Source organism: Perissodus microlepis, chromosome 6, assembly GCF_051167445.1.
Source record: "Perissodus microlepis isolate ML-2025 ecotype Zambia chromosome 6, ASM5116744v1, whole genome shotgun sequence".
Lineage (NCBI taxonomy): Eukaryota > Metazoa > Chordata > Actinopteri > Cichliformes > Cichlidae > Perissodus > Perissodus microlepis.
The window spans coordinates 1534242-1549255 of NC_140466.1; the positions used below are offsets into that span (position 1 = coordinate 1534242).

General features: G+C 41.1%; 2 protein-coding genes and 1 long non-coding RNA gene across 3 annotated transcripts; 1 reads left to right on the plus strand and 2 right to left on the minus strand.

Annotated features, from left to right (window-relative positions):
* The first annotated feature begins 429 nt into the window (after positions 1-429).
* Positions 430-3754, plus strand: LOC146384774 (uncharacterized). Its single transcript, XM_084929870.1, has 2 exons — positions 430-2969; positions 3175-3754. Exons 1-2 carry the CDS (start codon positions 2930-2932, stop codon positions 3729-3731), a joined length of 597 nt encoding a protein of 198 aa, XP_084785996.1. The 5' UTR covers positions 430-2929; the 3' UTR covers positions 3732-3754.
* Positions 3755-3960: 206 nt separating this feature from the next.
* Positions 3961-6387, minus strand: LOC146384775 (uncharacterized). The gene is made up of 3 exons (XR_014800365.1): positions 5863-6387; positions 5656-5775; positions 3961-5580 (listed from the first exon to the last, which is right to left on the minus strand). It is a non-coding gene; the product is annotated as an uncharacterized LOC146384775 (long non-coding RNA).
* Positions 6388-7045: 658 nt separating this feature from the next.
* On the minus strand, positions 7046-14717 carry LOC146384776 (CD48 antigen-like). The gene is made up of 6 exons (XM_084929853.1): positions 14600-14717; positions 11418-11720; positions 9223-9516; positions 9025-9147; positions 8374-8423; positions 7046-8120 (listed from the first exon to the last, which is right to left on the minus strand). The coding sequence occupies exons 1-6, from the start codon at positions 14631-14633 to the stop codon at positions 8037-8039; spliced, it is 888 nt and encodes a 295-aa protein (XP_084785979.1). The 5' UTR covers positions 14634-14717; the 3' UTR covers positions 7046-8036.
* Positions 14718-15014: the final 297 nt, after the last annotated feature.

Below are 15014 nucleotides of genomic sequence, written 5' to 3' on the forward strand. Positions count from 1 at the left end.
GCTGCACGCTTGACTTTTCTCAGTTCATGGGCAGTTATTTTGCGCCTTGGTTTTTCCACACACTTCTTGCGACCCTGTTGACTATTTTGAATGAAACGCTTGATTGTTCGATGATCACGCTTCAGAAGCTTTGCAATTTTGAGACTGCTGCATCCCTCTGCAAGATATCTCACTATTTTTGACTTTTCTGAGCCTGTCAAGTCCTTCTTTTGACTCATTTTGCCAAAGGAAAGGACGTTGCCTAATAATTATGCACACCTGATATAGGGTGTTGATGTCATTAGACCACACCCCTTCTCATTACAGAGATGCGCATCACCTAATATGCTTAATTGGTAGTAGGCTTTCGAGCCTATACAGCTTGGAGTAAGACAACATGCATGCAGAGGATGGTGTGGACAAAATACTCATTTGCCTAATAATTCTGCACTCCCTGTAGTTTGTCTAAGTCCGCCATTGTAGAAATTGATTTCACCGAAACAATAACGTGGCGCACAGTGTGACATCAAAATATGCGCACACCTTTGACGCTGCGTTTTCTCCGTTTTCCTCGTCCACACGTGAATGCAAAAACTGAGTTTTCAAAAATCTCCACCCTGGCAGGAGTGTCTAAAAATCCCAGTTTTCAGTGATCAAAAACGCTGTTTTCGTGTGGACAAAAGGCCCAGACGCATAGAAAAATCTCCATTTTCAAAAATACCCGTGTACGTGTGGGTGTAGCCTGAATCGATATTGTAAATCTGAGGCTACGTTCACACTGCAGGCGAAAGCGCATCAAATCTGATTTTTTTGACCCTATGCGACCATCTATCCGATCATGGTGTGACAGTGTGAACGGCACAAATCCGATATTTTCAAATCCGATCTGGGTCACTTTCGTATGTGGTACTGAATCCGATACATATCTGATGTTTTAGAAAGCGACTGCTGTTTGATGGTCATGTCGCATTAAATCCGTCTTTTACGTCACCGACACAAGACAGACGCCGATTATCAGCGCCGGAGAAGAAATCGCGAACGCTTCCTGGACATCCAGTGAAACTGTTGAGAAGACAACGTTGGAGAAACGTGAACATTTTATTTGTACTGTATTTGAGCGTTCACACTAGAGCGCGTTTGCTGTCGCATTTTATTTGTAGTGTGAACGAGCAGACAAAAAAATCGGATTTGATCAAAATATCAGAATTGAGCATTAAGACCTGCAGTGTGAACGTAGCCTAAATTTCTCCACAATGATGCAAGCCTTAGTTAAGTGAAGTTATTCCTGCTAAAGGTAATCCCAAAAGAGGTTGAATCATGAAGTGTACTTCATTTTTCACACATTGCTTTTGCATTTTGACTTAGTGTTTGTTAAATAAATAATAACACTGTGAAATAAGTCACGCTGTTGTTCATCTAGGATTGCATTTACATAATATTAACACCTGATAAGGACTAGATACATTTTTTTATTATGTCCTGTTATGTAAGACGCAGATGTGGGGATGGTTCCCATCTTCAAATATCTTGGGGTACACCTCAGCACTCCCCTTAACCTGCGTGACCACCTGAGCATCATTAAGAAGGTCCATCAACACTTGTAAGCTAAATTTGAGTTAGTAGAACACAGTATACATTTTAAATTGCTGCACTTTTTGATTGACTTATTGATTAACCCATTATTATTTTAATAGGTCATTTATTTAAAAGTTCATTACTTACATTAGCACCCAGACCTGAGTGACTGCATCTCAGTCTGTCAGTTTTTCTTTTCACCAACTCAAAAAAACTGTAATTCCACTAAAAATCTCAAACTTAACTTAATTACTTGAATTACATTTTTTGCAGTTTTGCAGTCTGGCTCCCCTTCTGATGTTTTGGTGCATGTGTAGGTGCATGTTTTTTGAGTTGTCTTATGTACCAGGAGATGGAGCTGACACCAATTATCCTTTTATACGTCAATCATATAAAAGGATGCGCATATCTCCGTGTGATGTGACACATATGTGCTCTACCATGTACCTCTGTGAAGACATTGTGTTTTGAACACTGAATCTGATTTGTTATGAACTGTGTAATAAAAATGAGAGAAAGGTGTGAATTAACATGAGGAGTCATTACCAGTCTGTTCTGCCTAGCCAGCATATGTGTGACACAGTGCCTCCATATGCAGAGCGTGAGGAGAATTTGGTGGTAACTTTATTTTTTGCGTCAAAGAAATAATGGCTGTGGATTTAAAAAATACATTGTATTTTATCTGGAGTTGAGTAGAAATGTACATTATGTACATTTTCATTCAAATGAGTCAATGCAAACGCCACCAGAACAATCAGCAAGCACTCAAATGTCCTTACCTGTGTTGCAGCATCTTTTATTTTTCATCCTGTAAAAAAAGTTGAGACAGTAGGAAGAAGGAGAGGTGTGTCTTCTGAATGTGTGAATACTGCCCATTGGGTATAAATCAATGACTGTAGAAAAGATGGACGACGCGACCCCGCCTCCTACCATTGTGCAAAAATGAAGCCAAAATATCCGCGTGTGGAGGCTGCCATCTTGCAAATTTGGAGCCAGAGTCTGCGCAGTAGTAACTATGGGTGGAGCCGTGGCATGGAACTCCCGCCCACAGACATACGTCGGTACACCCCCCCTCTTAACTTTTACGTAGCATGTCTGTTTTTCCGCTGCTTGCGCTACGCAAATTTTCCCGAAAGAGAAGGACCCGTTAAAACAAGGTAATTACAACAAATTCATAGTTAGAAATCCCCCCAAGTAAGTTTTAAAAATCAGTAACAACATAGCTGTTAAAACATGGTGAATAGCTACATTATCAGTATATTTTACGGTTAGGACCATCGTGTCTCAACATGCTAGCAATTGGCAATTAATACACCGCTGCTTTTGCAAATGTATATTGAATTATTTTATTCTGCTGTTAGACCAGGAATCAAAAATGGAGACCTCAATGTCAGCGTCTTCTGCCCAAGCAAAGAGTAAGTGCCATATTATGGCTTGTTATTTCAACTTCTTAAAGATCTAAGTGTGTTTAAATGTTTAAATTTAAAAAATCTATTATAAAGTGACACTACAGCTTTGTTAATTACAAAAACAGTGAATATTACTTTTACCAAAAAGAAATGTAAAAAAAATCAGCAACTCATTTTATACGAAATTGTTTATTAATTTCACAATCAACAGAACCTATGATCTCCATCATTGGGGACAGCTACATCTGCCGTGGGGAAGCACGAGCGAGGGAGACCATCGGGACCAACCTAGGTCTGGATGCGCAGGTCCAGTGGTTTGGCAGGGGTGAGATGGTTTGGCAAAACCTGATCCCTTTTCTCTTCCAATGCCTTCGAGGAAGAGTGATACCTGATGTCCTGTTGATCCACTGTGGTGGAAATGACCTTGGCAATGTCAAAAGCGTCAGGCTTGTGGCTGCAATCAAGCAGGACTTGCGTGATCTCCACCAGCAGTTCCCGCAGATGAAAATGATTTTCTCTGCCATCACCCAGCGATGCCAGTGGAGGCGCGTTAATCCAAAGAAGGTGGAGAAGGCTCGACGCTTTGTAAACAGTGTGATGACTACTTTTATTCTGTCTGTTTGTGGTTGCATTGTACATCATCCACAGATAAAGCATAGAAATCCTGACCAGTTTTTGCCTGATGGAGTTCATTTCACCCCTTTGGGAAATGATGTATTTTTAAATAATATTGCCTTGTGGTCTGAAAGACCAAATCCAGTAGGGTGATGCTGGCTTTGGACTTTCCACGAACCTTTTGGCAGCAAAATCTGAATCAGGAATTTTATTCTTTATGCTGTTTTTTTCCCTTTAAACTCGTTTGTTAATTTTTCTTTAAATGCCAGAGGAGCCATCACACTTTTCAGTGACTTCACAATTATCCCCCCTGTTCTTTCTTTTGCTGTCATTCTCTTCTACATTTGTTACTGCTGAATGTTCTTGTAATAAATACTTTTTTTTAAATCATCTCTGACATGCATGATTTTGATTTAATATTGCATTTTACATTCAGCAAATTTTCAGACTGTTTAGAAACACCATTGCTTTTCATTACACTGTTTTATTGAATGCTGTTAAAGACAACATGCAAGAAAATTGCATCTACACCTTTCATAAAATAAAAGAGAAGCTGCAGTCTACGATTAACACGTTTAGAACTTAAATACATGGCTCTTTATGCTAGGAAAGTGAAATAACAGCAAAAGCTGCATGTAAGTTCTATCATTACTAGGATAACAATTTTAAGAGAAGCCAATTATATGTATATTGAGACAGTGACTGTTGTCCTCAACATATTACTGTTCCATGAGGTTGCATGTTTCTCTTAAGAAACATAATGTGGTGTTTTAGCCTTTGTATTTTTGAAATTCATTGTTATTCTATTAATTACTAAAGAATGACTTATATTGCTAATTCAGGAAGTACAGCAGGTCATCTTCTGATTGGAAGGTTGGTCTACATTCCAAATATATTTTTAAAAAAATAAGTCAGTATTTCAAATAGATGGCATGTCCATCATGTCATTAACTGCCACTGAGGTCTCAATCTGAAGACGGCTCCTAAAAATCACAAACAGAGGAGAGAATAATTAAAATCAGTTTGTTAAGAAGTTTATGCCTCAACCCATAAGTCCTTATTTTCTCTGCTTTCTTGTTAAGTGTATGACATTTAGCACATTTTGTTACACAATTCTACTAAGCTGATAATTGGCAAGGATTAATTAGTGTGTCTGTGAAGTTTCTCAGTCCACCAGGTCATCGTAGTCTAAGGAGCTTGGAAGGAAAAGCATCTGGACTTCTTTAGCTAAACTCAGAAACATCCTGTTTCATAGTGATGCTGATCATAAACTAGTGTCTGTGTAACCCTGACGTCTGTGTGTCCATGAAGATGCTGTTCCTCTGCTGTGTGAACGTCACTCACTGTGGGAGCTTACAGGTATTTATCAAAGTCCACCAAACCACCTCACATCTAGTGATGGGTAGATGAGGCCTCGTGAAGCGTTTCAGCACATTCCCCAAACTGTATCGACACTGTGTCGACACAGTTTTGCTGTTTTGCTCCATACTGACACCTGCTGGACCTTAAATATCATTGCAGGCAACTTACTTGAGACTCAAGAGATTCAATGACCTAGTCATACTTATATACACTGTATACACTGTAAGGTATTGTACTTTCCATGGAATCATTTTATATCTTCTATATTACAAATATTGTAGACATCTTTAAAATATATTATGAATGACATTAAGTGAAAATTAAAATGAAAGTATTGTGAATGTAATATTACCCACTTGACTCAGAGTTTATTATAATTTTCTATTCAGAAAAATAGGTTTATCCAATGTTTTTGCATTCAGTCTATTGCGTTTTTTTTTTTTACACCATTTCCCCAGCTTTGGAAAACTCACAGGTACAGATGAAGCTGGGGTACACAAAAGCTGTAAAGCCAGGTGGAAAAGGTTCTGATAAGATGTCTTCCTATTCCCTCAGTACGTTACACTCTCTCTCCACAATACTAAGGGGTTGGCAGTCCTTTATAATAAAATCCAGGACTGCCTGGTCCAGAGCAGTCTTCCTAGATGAAAATAATAAAACACATATTAATTTAAAAAAATGATGATAAAGATTTTCAGTGTCTATATAGGCCGACCTGTGTTCATTCTCGGTGTGTTTGTCTCCTCATTTTCATGTTTGGCTCTGTAGTGCCTAAACACTGAGGAGGTGCTTTTGTTTCTGTAAGAAGCTCCGCAGAACAGATGCGACATTTAACCTGCATAAAATGAAATAAATAATTTACACATTGCTGTTTTTCCTGTTCTGATAGATTACACTGAAACAAAGACAGACAAACAGTTACCTTATTTGCAGTTAAAAGATCAAAATGATCCCACACAGCAGAAACATTTCTTTTTCTTTCGGGCTCCATTTTCTTATGGAGAGATGTGTATTATTATTTTTTTTAATCTTTGCGAGAGTAGTTTTGTGTTTTTTTGGTGGCGACTCATTCCGTTGGCAGATGCGGATGCGGTACCTTTTAAACACAGTTTGGCGCGTTGGCAATGAGCGATACAGCAGCTGTATCGATCACGTGACTTTTTCTTAAAGGGACGCACGCACCGATACAGGCATCGCTAGGTGAGCTTGATACGTGCGTCGGTGCGTCAGTGTTGCTGGACCCATCACTACTCACATCCAATCATTGATGGTTCTACCTGGAACCAATCACAAGAACATGACTGAATATGATGGAGAACATCACGTGAAAGGTTCTACGTCCGTGTCTGCGTCCTCCACGAAGCACCGACACGATTCACTCAGTAACAGCTCTGCTCACGTTTACTCACTGAAACCACGCCCACACTGAACCTTTAATAATCTGAGAGCACAAAACATCACACACGTCCACAAATAGTTACCCATGATGAAGACGAAGGTCCTCAGGTGGAGCTCCGTGCTTCTGTTTGACGGTCAGAGCTCAGAAAGCGTCAGGAAACCCGTTCACGAGGCCTCTGAGTGCAGCTTAAAGCTTCACATCATCTGCAGCTCCACACATCAGCAGCACACACTTTCTCTTGGACAACGTTGAAGCTTCTTCCCCACTTTCACCAAGTGCTGTTAAAAGGACATTTCTGATCCCTGCTGCTTAGTCAGGTCTTTACCTTATAATGAAAAAGTCACGTGTTGTCATATAAATCAAACTGAATTGTCATTTAATCTTCTTTTCCATGAAGTCGTCATGTTTGTGGTCACGTGACCAGTGAGAATAACATCCAATCAGAGCATCGTCTCAATCAGACAAACAGGTGATGAACCATCTATAAGTGATACATATTATCTTTACATGAGAGAAAGACGAGCGCCCACAAAGACAAACAGGAAGACAGAACGAGTAAATGAAGGAGTCTCCACAGAGCCGGCGACACACAGAAGGTTCACATCATGTCTGAGACAATATTTAACAATAAAATGTTTGATCCAGCTTCATGTAGTTTCATCTGATGGACAGCAGCTGTGCTCCAAACGTCACTAAGCAGCTCTGCAGTGTGTGAACCGTTAGCTCTTTGCTGTGGTCATTTTGATCCACGTGGAGCTGAGGATGTGTGTGGATGTTTCCTGTTTGTGGTTTGGAAGTCAAAGAGTAGGAAGAGAAACACTCACAAAGCTTCTGTTATTTATTTCATGTATTTGCAGCAACAGTCGGGAAGATGAGAATAAATGACATCAAATCTAATTTGTGAACAGCTTGTCAGTGACCACAAGGGGGCGCCCTGTGAGCTGACGGAGGCAGCGATGAGCTCTGTGAGCTGCTGGAGTTTGAACTGTGGACAAAAGTGTGAAATTAAAGGTGTGAATTAAAAGCAGAGAAATAAATCAGAGCTCAGTGAAGCTTTCAGTCCTCAGAGCAGCAGTAAGGCTTGTCCTGGAGATCTACATGCACTCACATCACAAATAAACCTTTGAAGGAATATTGATCAGAATCAAATGTGATTCAGTCTCTGCTCCTTTCTTCCAAGCCCAGCTGCTCCTCCTCACACACAGACCTGGTCCTACTAGTCCCAGACCTACTACGAGGCCTTCAGAGTCCATGAAGGTCAAACCATGAAGAGGAGACGTGAAGGTTCACCTCAGATCCTTCCAAAGTTTCCTTCCCTCACCTCCTCTCCCCTCGTCCTAGACCCTCCCTCTGAGGATGCAAACAGAGGAGGCGAGGAAGAGACGCGAGGAGAGAGGAGTCAAGGCAGCAGGTAGGTGACAGAGAGAGAAGTCTTTGCTTTGTTGGATCATTTGAATGATTTGACAGGTAAACATGATGTAGAGCTGCGTCCTCTGTCCATTGTCTGGATACAGTCTTTTATGACCAGTGTCAGAGGAGCAGGTCAGAGGTCATGATGACGTAGGTGGAAACTCTTCTGTGGCACATTCACACTGTAAAAATACACTTTATTCATAATCAATCCAAATCATCAATACCAAAGGAAAACTTCTTTCCAGAGTCCAGCTTTCCTCGGATGTTCCAGCCAGTCACACCTCTCATGTGACGAGCACCAGTTTATAAGACACTGCTGTCAGACTGGAGCCATCACTGGTTCCTGATACAGCCGCTAAAATCCCACCCTGGAGAAGGAAAAACACGGGAATAAGCAACGCAGTGAAACGTGGAAGTGGGAGACGGCTGCTTCTCCTGGTGGAGAGCAGCCAGAGGGAGAATGTGATCTGTGTGGAAGTTCATGTTCCAGCAGAAGAACTGTGACTCCAACACACTCCTGACTTTAGTGTTTCATGTGTTTGTTGTGTGTCTGCATGTAGTCAGCTTCCACTGAGCTGCATGAACATGAACTCTGAGCTGCCGGTGTGAGCAGGTACCCACCTGTCTGCTGTCACCTGTGTCAGTATAAAGGACCACTTCATCCACAGGAGCTGTGAAAACACAAAGTTCATGGAAGCTTCAGGTTAGACATGTGACACCTACTCTGTCCACGTCTTCATGATACTCTGCAGGTCAGGAGTAACTAGTTACTACTGTAATCAGTTACAGTTGGTGAATGTTGGAGCTGAGTAAATGTAGAAAACAGCTTTGTGTGTCTCTTGTTTCAGCTTGTTTAAAGACAGCCATCACAGCTGGATCAGCTGGAACACATGTGACAGGAAATGACCTCCAAGCAGCAGACAGGTGACTCTCACCTGGCAGCACTTTCACACTTTCAGCTTCAAAGGATTTTTGGCTCATTTGTTGCGTCTGTCAGAACCAGGTGGACCTGAGCTTCAAACCTGAAACTTGCCTCAGAGTCGGTCCAGTGAAAATACTCGGATTACTTCTTACATTTGTAGTAACTAATAATCTGTCATGTGTTGGTGGTCTGCTCACAGCTGTTTCTGTGCTGGAGGACCGCTTTGGTTTGGTGGTTTGGTCATGGGGGGGTTTGTTGCTGCACTTCCTCCATAAACATGTTTTACACTTTGATCTTCACGTCTCAGAACAAGATTACAAATATGAAAAGAAATATTCAAGAACACAAACCTCTGCCTGCAGCTTGTAGGAGTTTAAACTTGTCTTGGACAGGATGCTTCCTCTTCATGATGATGACGATGATGATGATGATGAGGGTAGCACTCAGGACACAGATTATAATGAGGATGTTATCTGTCAAACAGGAAATCAGATGTCAGCAAACACAGTGAACAACATGTTTAAAATCACAGTTGGAAATAATCTCACAGTTTCTTGGTTCAGTCGAGCTGTTGGTGTCGTTGTTGTTGGTGTCTCCACAGGTGGTTCTCACACGGACAGGAAGAGTTTTATCCTCTGCAGGGTTTGCAGCCACACATCTGTAAGAGGAGCTGAAGTCCTGTTTGTGCACAGTGAGAGGCAGAGAGAGCGCAGAGCTGCTCTGGTTCAGCATCTGCTGGTCTTTAAACCACAGCAGTGTGGTCTGTCTGTCCACCCAACACAGTAAGGAGCAGCTCTCAGAGCTGGAGTTCAGCTTAGTCACATTAGGTGTTGGTACAGGATCTGGAGGTGAAAAGTGATGGAGAATAAAAATTAACATCAGAAAAATGTTTTTAACTTTCTGCTTTTTGTTAGTGAACATCATCAGGACAGCAGAGCTCTGGTTATTGCTGCTTTAATGCAGTCAGTGAACATTAATATGAAACTGCTCATTTCAACTGTCTGAAAACAAACCACAGGACAGACAGCAGACTGCCAAACCACCATTATATCCATTTGAATCTCATTATAAAGGTTTCTGAGGGATTTCTCAGGTTTCCTGTCAAACTAGCATCACTATCAGCAGAAGGTGCTGAAGAGGACACAGAAGAAATAAACGCTCTGATTCAAATCCTCATGAAAGGAAGAAAAAGCCCATTAACAACAACAAAAAGCTTTAAACAGGTTAAACTCCTGAGGCTCCTGCTGTGCACCACAGCTCATCCATGATGCTTTGTCCACATTCGTCTAGTTTCACTTTGATTCTGATGTGAAAAGATGATAAAAATCCAAATTTCATGTGAAGAAGACACAGGACGGGGAACTTATTGAACTGGAGGAGCCATCAGAGCATCACCAAAGAAGTAGTAATTATTTATAATTTTATTATAAATCAGGATTTAAAATCCAGGCTATAAATGTTTAATTCAACCTTCACGTCTCTGCAAAGATATGAAGTCGTGCATTTTTCTCAGGAAGTGACTGAACTGCAAACAAACATGCAGCTACAGCTCAGCATGTTTGTTTGAGCTCATCTCAAAGTGATGGAGCTGCAAAGGTGAGTTTGATGTTTCTGACAAATCACTTTCATGAAGAAGTCTCAGCTGTACGATGAAGCTGAACGACACCATCAGTGATATGAAACTTCAGGAAGCTGCTGAGGACAAACAGCCTGAGTCAGACTTAAGGAGGTTGATAGTTTTCACAGGTTTATGAAACAGGATGTTGGGAGTTTGTGAGGATCTAAAGATGCCAGCGTGTGGTTTCCTTCACCTCAGGCAGGTCATTGAGCAGCAGCATCTTCAGCTTCAGTGCTGAGCTCCATCAGTCTGATCCATTTATTTGGACATTTTTAAGGTTTCCTGTTCCACAGACTCACAGCAGGAAACACAAAGACATTATTCTGTGTGTGGGTGCGTTCCCATAACTACATGACTGTCATTGGTTTTCTACGACACAGACAGCAGCTTTGTAGTCAGACACAAACATTACAGCACAATGTGTTGCTTCATGAGTGGAAACCACAGCTTGTGTTTTGTAATGTGTTCCTCTCACAGCAGCAGCCACAGGAAGTCACCATCAACAACAAACCCGTCAAAATAAAAGTGTCTGTTCTGCTTTTTAGGCAGTGTAACACTGTAGGCCATACAAGACTGACAGGTGGCAGCTGGGCTGTTCAAATATACATGTTTCACTGTAAGAAGTAACTGTTAATGCTTCATAAAGAAGTTCAATACCTTAGAAACTCACAGGGTGCTGTGCTGAGCTGTGATTGGGCGATAGTTAGGCACTAGTGGGAACATGGCCAATGAGGCTTTGTGTTACTTCTCTGTGGATTAAGGTGACCATGAAATGGGAAACACGTTCAAGTAAACAGGAAGTTTTGTGTTTTGGTTAAAAAAAGCTGTTAAATAAAAACGTGTTAATTTCAGTTGTTCTGCAGGATTTTCTAAGAACAGTGTTTAAAGTTTCTGCTTTGTCCTGTTCTTTCATTCACTTTGTACAGATCAGTAATGTTGGTGAAAACACTGAAGTCAAAGCTGATTATTCCTTTCACACCAGACATTTGTGGGATTATAAGAACAAAAAGCTGTTTTTATTCTGAAGTGATGATATGACCAAACTAATGAGGAACATACAGACTGAGGTCACATATGAAGCTGGGATGTTGCACAAAAATATACCAGAATAAATATGAGACTTACCGTACACTGTGAGCTTATATGATGATGTGAAACCTTTTCCTGTTTTAGAGTCGACAGTATAAATCCCTGAGTCGTTCCTCTGCAGCTCTGTGAGTGTAAAGAGTCCAGAGTTTCTGTCCCACTGAAGTCTGTTCTTATAAATTTCCTCTGATATGTCAAATTCCCCCTTAATCACATCAGCAATAATCTTTCTTCCATATGACAGATATCCTTTCTCCTGCACAGAGTCAGGTAGAGTGATGTTTCCTCCCACAGTGCCCGTCAGGTTCTTCTTCACTTCCTCAGAAGCAGAAAATCTCATCACTGTAAAATATGAAGAGATCCAACAGTCAGTGAGAACTTTAATGAAAGTGATCAGAGATCTTACAAAGAGCCACAGAAAGTAAGTGAGGATTAAATCCAGGCAACATGAAGCACGAGGAGGGTGAAGCTGATACATGTGAGCTGCATCAGTGACAGGAGGAACTCAGCCTCACACATTTTACACCAATCACAACAAGTTCTTACTTTTTGATCTGGTTGTGACAAACTAAACATTTACAGCTGCAAAAAGGTCGTTGGTGTCAAATAATGTTCAAATGTCATGAAGCCATATTTTATTCACAACAGAAGATAGAAAACATTTCACATGTTTAAACTGAGAGAGCTCATTTTTAATCTGATGGTCCAACACGTCTGTAAACGCTGGACGGGGTCATGTTTCCTCTGCAGACGTGCAGACTGATCAACTTATTTCTGAGAAACTCGGCCTCTCGAAGACTCTTTGTACCCGATCATGTCACTGACCTGAGATCTGCTGCCATCAAACACAAAATGATCTCATGAAACAGTGAAATATCTCAGTTTAATACAACAGAGATTCAACATGATTTTATTCAACAAACCTCAGAGTTTCTTCAACATTTAGTCCAAGTTTCAAATTAAAGCACGAAGAAAGAAAAAACAGTTTGAAAGGATCGACGACCAAACATGTGCAGTAAGTTTGATATCTGAGGTTTACAATAGTGAAATAAAACAATGGACAAATCTTAAGTAGAAAGAAAAAATAGACTTGAAGAAAACAGAAGTTATCTAACGTCAAATGAAACTAACATCTGTGAACAACCAGCTGGAGGAAGTTCACAGTAAAAAACGATGATGACTGTGAGCTGTTGTCACGTCTGTGGAGGCAGACGGTTTGGAGAAGAGAGAGTGTGGACCCAACAGCAGACGATGGAGGCAGGTGATGAACAACAAGCGAGACTCTAACTGCCTGAACTAAACTACAAACAACAGCAAAGGAAGACTGAGAGAAACAAACATCTGAACTGGGGTGAGCTAAACATAAAAGACTACCTGAGACAAGATGCCTGAACCCTCGAACTAGAAACCTGGAAACACAGAAGGAGAAGAGCAGACGAACCAACAGGCAGAGGACAGAGGACTAAATACACCAAGCAGTAACCAGGGGATGAGGACCAGAGGGGGAAACAGCTGGGACTAATCACACACACAGGAGACAGGAAGGAAGCAACCAGAATGACACAGGATATGAGACTGTCAAAGTAAAACAGGAAATAGAAAATGTACAGTCATTGATTACACAGCAGTGGAGAGTAGACTTCATCACAGTAGACGTCTTTCTGAAAGCGCTGTAACTAAGTTTAAGAATATAATCCACCCACTGTTATCATCTTCAATGCCCTGTACCAACACAGAGCAGAGCAGCTATCTGAACGCTACCCCAACAGAGGTCGATCATCTTGTTAATAATTTTACCTCCTCACTACGTACGACTCTGGATACTGTAGCTCCTGTGAAAACTAAGGTCTCTAATCAGAAGTACCTGACTCCGTGGTATGATTCTCAAACACGTACCCTAAAGCAGATGACTCGTAAGCTGGAGAGGAAATGGCGTGTCACAAATTTAGAGGATCATCATTTAGCCTGGAGAAATAGTTTGCTGCTTTATAAGAAAGCCCTCCACAAAGCCAGAACATCTTACTATTCATCACTGATTGAAGAAAATAAGAACAACCCCAGGTTTCTCTGCAGCTCTGTAGCCAGGCTGACAAACAGTCAGAGCTCTGTGGAGCCAACCATCCCTTTAACGTTAACTAGTAATGACTTCATGAACTTCACAAATAACATTTTTATCATTAGAGAAAAAATTACCAATAATCATCCCACAGATGTAATATTATCTACAGCTACTCTCAGTACCATTGATGTTAAGTTAGACTCTTTTTCTCACGGTCTGTTGGAGGCAGAACGAGTAGAGAAAGAGTGGAGCACCCAAATCTAGACGCTGATGAGACAGAATAAACTTAACAAAAGTCTTTATTTGTGGCTGAAGCTTGAACTTACAAAAATAAAGCAAAAGTCTGAGATCAACTAAGAAAACGATGAACACTGATTATGAAACATGAAGGGTCACTATGAAGTCTAAAACTGGACAAACATAGAAACCATGGAAACAATGATGAATAATGGCTGCCTTTAAGCTCAACTGAAGCTAAAGAAGAATAACACATGAACTATAATCACAAATCTAAGATTAGACGAATACAAAAATAAACTCAGAGTCCCAGCCTGTGACACCAACGGTCTTTCTGAGTTAACTTCAATAATTACTTCCTCCAAACCATCAACGTGTCTTTTAGACCCCATTCCTACAAAACTGCTCAAAGACGTCCTGCCATTAATTAATTCTTCGATCTTAAATATGATCAGCCTATCTCTAATAATCAGCTATGTACCACAGGCCTTCAAGCTGGCTGTAGTTACACCTTTACTCAAAAAGCATCTCTAGACCCAGCAGCCTTAGCTCATTATAGGCCAATCTCCAACCTTCCTTTATATCAAAATAATGTGATGTCTGTGAGATCATTATGATCACACTGTTCTTCAGACTTTGTCATAAAGCTGATTTCTGCTCTTGTTATGAAGCCTGGAAGGATCCAAAGACAAACTTTATCCTCCACATCTGGCAGACCAAACATCTGCTGACAGATGCAGTGAAGCTGAAGCTGCTTCTGTTGGTCTGTCAGCTGTTTGTTCAACAAACACGTTTCTGACTGAACAGTTTGTTCACAGGTAAAAGCTGCATCGCTCTAAGAATGAGCCAAACAGCTGTTTTTGTCACTGATACACAGAAGAATGATTTTAGGACCCTGAACAACAACGAAGAAGCTCTAACTTACCGAAAAACATGAGAATAAAGCTCATCTGAGGCATCGTGACTTCCTGTTACTGTGGAGGGTTTTTACACGAAGAAGCCAAAATAGCCTCTCTCTCTCTCTCTCTGTTTATCTCTCTCGCTCGCACTGCATGCTGGGAGTTTGGTGGGTGTGGGTGAGACTGTGTGAGTTTTTCATTAAATGCTTTTTCAGTTTTGTCACTGTGTTTGTTGTGTGATCGTTTCAGAGCTGTCTGTGATTGTTAGTTTGTTGTGTTTTTGGCAGAGATGGCGTCCAGTGGGACGCTGTCTTTGAAGCATGGAGTCAGGGTGGAGCTGCAGCCGAGCACCGCCCTCGAGCAGGTGCTGTTGGCTGTAGGAGAGCAGGTGGATGAATAAAGCGGTTGTTATTCTCTGAAAGAGCAGGGGTTTGTCAGCCA